This window comes from Rhipicephalus microplus, chromosome 7 (assembly GCF_043290135.1).
Source record: "Rhipicephalus microplus isolate Deutch F79 chromosome 7, USDA_Rmic, whole genome shotgun sequence".
In the NCBI taxonomy this organism is placed as follows: Eukaryota; Metazoa; Arthropoda; class Arachnida; order Ixodida; family Ixodidae; genus Rhipicephalus; species Rhipicephalus microplus.
Genome location: NC_134706.1, coordinates 15037507 through 15043506, shown reverse-complemented (window position 1 = coordinate 15043506; position 6000 = coordinate 15037507). Strand labels below are relative to the sequence as shown.

The window sequence follows — 6000 nt, the reverse complement described above, 5'->3', positions numbered from 1 at the left end:
AGGTACCTTTGGTAAGATGGCAGCAATATGTATGTATGTATGTATGTATGTATGTATGTATGTATGTATGTATGTATGTATGTATGTATGTATGTATGTATGTATGTATGTATGTATGTATGTATGTATGTATGTATGTATGTATGTATGTATGTATGTATGTATGTATGCATTCCACCCGATATACTGACGTTTATGCTTAGCCAAGCGTAATGCTTTGAATAGCAACTACGAACGTCGAACTTACATTATGAGTACAGTTTACATCAGCCGACGAAGAGCACTTCAAGCGAAAAACGAGCAGGCACGACTGTCTTCCGCAGATGAGGGACAGGCGCGGCGTGGTTTTGTGGGCAGAGTTAATTTTTTTTTTTGTTGTTGTAACCGTCTGCAATAGCCGCATCTATTTCATCTCATAAATCATGTGTGGTGCAACCAGAGGTTGTTTGCTTCCGTGGCATTGACTTGGTTGAGATTAACAGTGCCTTGTTTCAAGTTCACTAACTGCACTCTCAGATTGCTAATGCCGCATGTTTCACTAGTATATGTTCAGTAGTATCGCAGAACTTGAATCAAGCCTGAAGTTCTGTCTTTAAATTGGGCTTCACAATTTTTGTACGTAACGCCGAAAATTTCAAAATAATTTTTTTCGTATGTATTTTCGCCACAATTGCTCGATTAAATTTTCTGAAACTTTGTATGATAAGTTTATGGCACCCACAATTGACAACGTATATACTTCATTTTTTATCAATTAAAAGCTACGCAAGGCAGAGCAGACGCCTTCAAAATCTTCGACGTCATTGTGTTTGGTGCGATAATCTCACGCTGACGTCATCACCGACATTTTCTTTCCACGAGTTTTCTATCTTACAAACAGTCGTGTCATGGTAATACAAGAAAAATTGTTTCGCTCTTTAGCGTCCTTGTATGTTGATATTTCAACGTGTATATGCACCATTCGTCTGTACTCGGCGCTTGTTTGGGGCTGGAAAGTTACGGCGTAACGTTAACTTTGAGGTACCGTACCAATTTAATACTCTTTAAGTGCATAATCTCGCCACCAGGTCTCTGAAGCGAGTAATGTGGAAGGAGGCACACTTGGGCGAGGTTGATGAGTCGTGTTACCAAGAACGAAAATGTTACTTTGCGTACTGGAAGAATGCTTGCATTCTTTAGAAGAAACGCCTACTTCACATTTGTCAATGCGCTGTCGTCAATGCGTGCGTGCCCCGAGTTTTGACGATATCAACATTCTTTATAAAAGCAAGAGTTCACATCTCCGAGAAATATTATAAACGTGTAATGTTGACAATTTGGGAGCAGGAGGCATCAGCCAAGCCTCCACCTCTATTCATAGCATTAAGCTAATGTACCTTGAATACTCGCAATATGAAACCGCATGCTCGTGCAACTGTTGTATACGATTACTTGAGTGTACCGGACGTCTGTGCAGGAGCAGTTGTAAACAATTTGCCCATATGTATGCGTGTTACTGTTTCCAACGAACGGTCGGTTGATGATCAGCGCTGGTCTTGCATTTTTTTTTCTCTTCGTTTCGCTGTCGTTTAAGATTTCAAGTGGTTCTTGACAAGATGCCCAAGCAATGCGACTGACCTTTATCCTTTTGTTTTAGATTTGCCTCGACAAATATGAAGGCAGCGCCACAGACAGCGAGGAAGATGATTCGGCGCCGCATGGAAACATACTTCATCCCGAAAGGCTCGAAGAGAAAGCGTCCAGTAACGAAACTTCGGTCGAATGAAATGTCTACTGCATGACAGCACCAAAACAGAGCGCCACTTTAGGAACAACGTGGATCTAACAGTTGACTACATCGAACCATCGACACAAGACGAGTTACGCACTTGTGGCCTCCGAACATGGACCCTACTTTCATTGTCAAAGTATCGAGCTATTGGGCGTTTCAATAAAGATCTTCCTCTAGCTCCCTGACCTTACTTTCCTACTCGGGACAGCATCTGATACACAGTGGGTGCTTTTATGGACACCGTCAATATCCGCCATGTTGTCCAATCACGTCATTGGAGAACTCTGATTGACCAACGGTCTCTTGCGATTGGCTGGCGATTCTGCACTTACGAAATTCTACACTGCGGCGGATTTTGGCGATGTCAAGCACAACAGCTCCCAATCGAGGCTGACAACTCAAAAGCACTAAACTAGACCATCTGGGCCACCTTTCTCGAGAAACGGAAAGCGTCTGAGCTACGTCAGCGCTACTTGACCCCCCTTGGCATCGACAGCAGAAAGCTGAAGGCCTGTCCAAACGCACCCGTAGCAGCACGTCAGCGCGGGGCGTTTTGACGTGGCGCCCTGCCCTTTCTCAATGGAGAGAGAGGGCACGTGGCTACGCAAGCTGCGTGCCCACTCTCTCCATAGGGAGAGGGGATGAGGGGACGCGTCAGAAAGGCCCACGTCGGCGCACTGCGACGCGTGCGTGCGTGTGGACAGGCCTTAAGATTGTCGGGAACACGTGAAAACTTATACTCAGCTCGCCCAAAGCGCGTAACGAACCCCGGCGATGTCTTCCCTCTAGCTGGCGACCAACTCGGAGAGTTTTTAAGTGTGAATACACTTTATAAGCGACCCCAAACCATCCACCGCCGTCGGCGGCGTCCGCAGTCTTCTCTCTATCTTTAAAAGAAAGAGGACTTGGCGGGCCGCAGCGCGACGCTCTACCGAATTAGCCACGGACGCAACGCTGATAGTCCCCCTCCCCCTTCGCTCGCTCCTCCGCTCTCCTCGCTCGCTGCAGCTGCGCGCGCACCCCTCTCTCTCGCGCGCCCGCCTTCTCTCTCAGTCTCCCGTCGAGAGCGGGTCGTGAGGGGGAGTAAAGTTAAAATCCGTTGGCATTCGCCAGTGAGTTAACGTAAACTCCCCCGTGTGATCAAATTGCGATTCCCAGGAACCATTACACCATAAAGGCACCATAGTGTGATTAATAAATATAATAGTGCGAATTAATAAATACCCCCCATAGCATCACCCCGTGTGTTCGCACTTAACCATTGATATGTGGGGTTGAACGTCCCAAAACCACCATTTGATTATGAGAGACGCCGTAGTGGAGGGCTCCGGAAATTTTGACCACCTGGGGTTCTTTAACGTGCACCGAAATCTGAGTACACGGGCCTACAACATTTCCGCCTCCATCGGAAATGCAGCCGCCACAGCCGGGATTCGCACTTAACCATGTTCACCCTCGGGGAAATGCTTGGGAGTTTTTTTTATCCTTCAGCCCGATCGACATCTTCGCGCACTTAGTTTACAGTGAGTTTATTGACAGCATAAAGCCTCACTGCCATCATTTGCGATGAGAGACAATGCACGTTATCCCACATGCTCTGGCAATGCACGGCGCTGAGCGATGGCGAGCCTCTCACCACAGAGGACGCCTGGAAGATTGCAATCACCAGCTCGGACCGAGAGGTCCGAACCCGGGCTGTCCAGAGAGCCCGGAGTTTGGGGGAGAGGCATGCACTTCCTGTCCCAACGTGGGTGCGGCCCGCAGCCAACCCGCCTTCTTGAAGGGCGTTTGCTCCTCAGGACTATTTGTGAATAAAGTTCGTTGACTGGCTGACTGACTGATTGACTGACTGCTCCACAAGATGTCCTGCATCATACTAGTCTCGCGACGTTGCTTTCGCCAAGCTATTTTGTGGGAAACGTGATAATTAAAAAAAGTGCTTCAGTTCGACGAATCGAATGCTGATGATGCAGCAAAGCTCCATTCACAAAACGATAACAACACAGAGTGTTTACAAAAATGTTTTAAACCACATGCAAGCTTCAAGTACGCTCTGTAGACGGCACTGCGCACAGATGATTCGCAGCTGCATTTCGACTAGGGACGACAGTGAGCCTCGACGACAACGGTTGGGCGTCATGAGGGCCTATAGAGCTTCGCCCCTAAAATCGCACTTAGAAACGGACCGGCAACTGCATAGGACATGAAATGAGATGACTGCACGGATGGAAAGATCGCCCCTGAACCAACCCTAATTTTCTCGTGAGAAGTGGAGTTCTTTTTACAATTCTTCATTCAAATTTCACCTGATGATCGAACATTTCTTCATTTCACCAGGTGGCGCCACAATAACCTGCGGCGCCACCTGGAAGAAGAAACTGCCGAACACTTGATAATGTTCTGTAAAGGGCTTCACCCTATAGTTCAGGATGATGGCGCTGAGTTTTTCAAAGCACTGGGGTTTAGGGACCGCGAGGGCAAAATAGACTTTAAGCGGGTCGACTTAACTAGAAGAAGGTTATCTGATGGGTGGCTAAAGTCTAGGCACGAGTGAAAATTAAACCCTTCAATGCAAAGTACGAATCCTCAAACTCACTTTTTAAAGAAAAAAATAAATCTAGTTTTTGGTTCATAAAGTATTACGGCTTGGTGGCGCTAGCCACCGCCTGATCAAAAGGGTACAGCCATATCCATCCATCCATCCATCCATCCATCCATCCATCCATCCATCCATCCATCCATCCATCCATCCATCCATCCATCCATCCATCCATCCATCCATCCATCCGTCCATCCATCCATCCATCCATCCATCCATCCATCCATCCATCCATCCATCCATCCATCCATCCATCCATCCATCCATCCATCCATCCATCCATCCATCCATCCACATGATGGCAGAAACCTAAGTTGTCCGAGCTACCCTGTTGCGTAATCGTAAACTAATGTACGCGGTCAACAATTTTCGCAATAGTGTTGAAATGGTGTTTGCTTCTTTAGTGTAAAAGATATTATTCCACAAAAATGTACGTAATGGCCTGCGTTTGAAGTGCGCATTGAAGTGGCGCTGCCTTCGCATGACGTAATCATCCCATGCTCGTCAGCGCGTTTTGAATAACTTTTCAGTGCGCTCTCGAAACCCTGGACGCACTTTCCCGGTGGCTAAGATTTTTGAGCGACGTGGTTTGTCTATTTACAATTCGTCTCACCCCCGTATTCTAGAACGCCCCTTCACTCAACGGTTCACCTTCACTTGAGAAAGCCGATGGCAGCGCCGTCTCTAGGCATGGCAAGTCACTGCATATCAGCGATCATCTGCTGCGATTCTTGAGTAGCGCAGGGTCATTTTGAGCCGAGGTGTGGCACAGTGCTCAACTCTGTCAAGTGAATGGTGAAAGTCGAGTCGAGGAGCGTTTGTCACAAAGGGGTCAGAAACGACGTGTACTGCTAGTCGCCACAGCCGCGCATATGCTCAGCGACGTTTTCGGTGACTTGGCTATGCTCGTGCGTTTAGGTATACTAGCATTATACGCTAGAAGCGGAGAGCCGTTTCAAGCAGATTTTAAAACATCTGTGCTAGATCTGCATACCACATTCTCTGCGTCACAAGGTATACCTCACCCCCTTTTGCACGAAGAGCCCCAACAGATTCTTTCTATTCTCACGCTTGGCAAATCACGAAGAAACCAGTCGTTACGTAAGCCACCAGTCACTTTGTGCTGTGGTTGTTATACTCGGTTACAACATACAAATTAAGCTCTAGTTACACAAACGCTGCAGGTTTTCCCATTACCCGTGAAAGATAGCCGTATAGCTGGTTGGTTTGCGCTCGAACCATAAGTACCTTCTCTCCGCTAATGTGTTTCAAACGATATGCATATTAAACGTTTAAGCTTTGTCGTTCCTATACCAAGAACATAACGATTGGCTGAGCAGCGATATCAGATAACTTCTTGGCGTCACAAAATGAGTTCTACTGCTTGAAACAACTATATTGTTTTCCCAGAGTGAAGCACGTCGTACCTTAATTGTTCGAACATTCGTTCTCAACACTTTTTGCTCTACACACAGGATTTACGTGAATTGTTTGTGGGGTGAAAACTCAACGCTGTGCACGGCGCTGACATCTTTTTGTTATGGCTTAAGCAAGTATGCTTAAGCTCCATCGTGAGATAAGTTATTTTGCTTCTTCGTGCACTTTTTTTTTCTTGCACTCTTCAGTACGT

At 46.8% G+C, this 6000-nt stretch overlaps 2 protein-coding genes across 2 annotated transcripts in view; one reads left to right on the top strand and one right to left on the bottom strand.

Moving 5' to 3' along the window:
- Nucleotides 1-1956, top strand: part of LOC119180037 (uncharacterized) — a 19072-nt gene extending 17116 nt beyond the window's left edge. Inside the window, exon 7 of the mRNA XM_037431168.2 lies at nt 1637-1956. Within this exon, the coding sequence (XP_037287065.2) occupies nt 1637-1765 (129 nt within the window). The 3' untranslated portion in view covers nt 1766-1956. The remainder of the gene's footprint in view (nt 1-1636) is intronic.
- Nucleotides 1-6000, bottom strand: part of LOC119179711 (uncharacterized) — a 138389-nt gene that overhangs the window by 41011 nt on the left and 91378 nt on the right. The window lies entirely within an intron of this gene.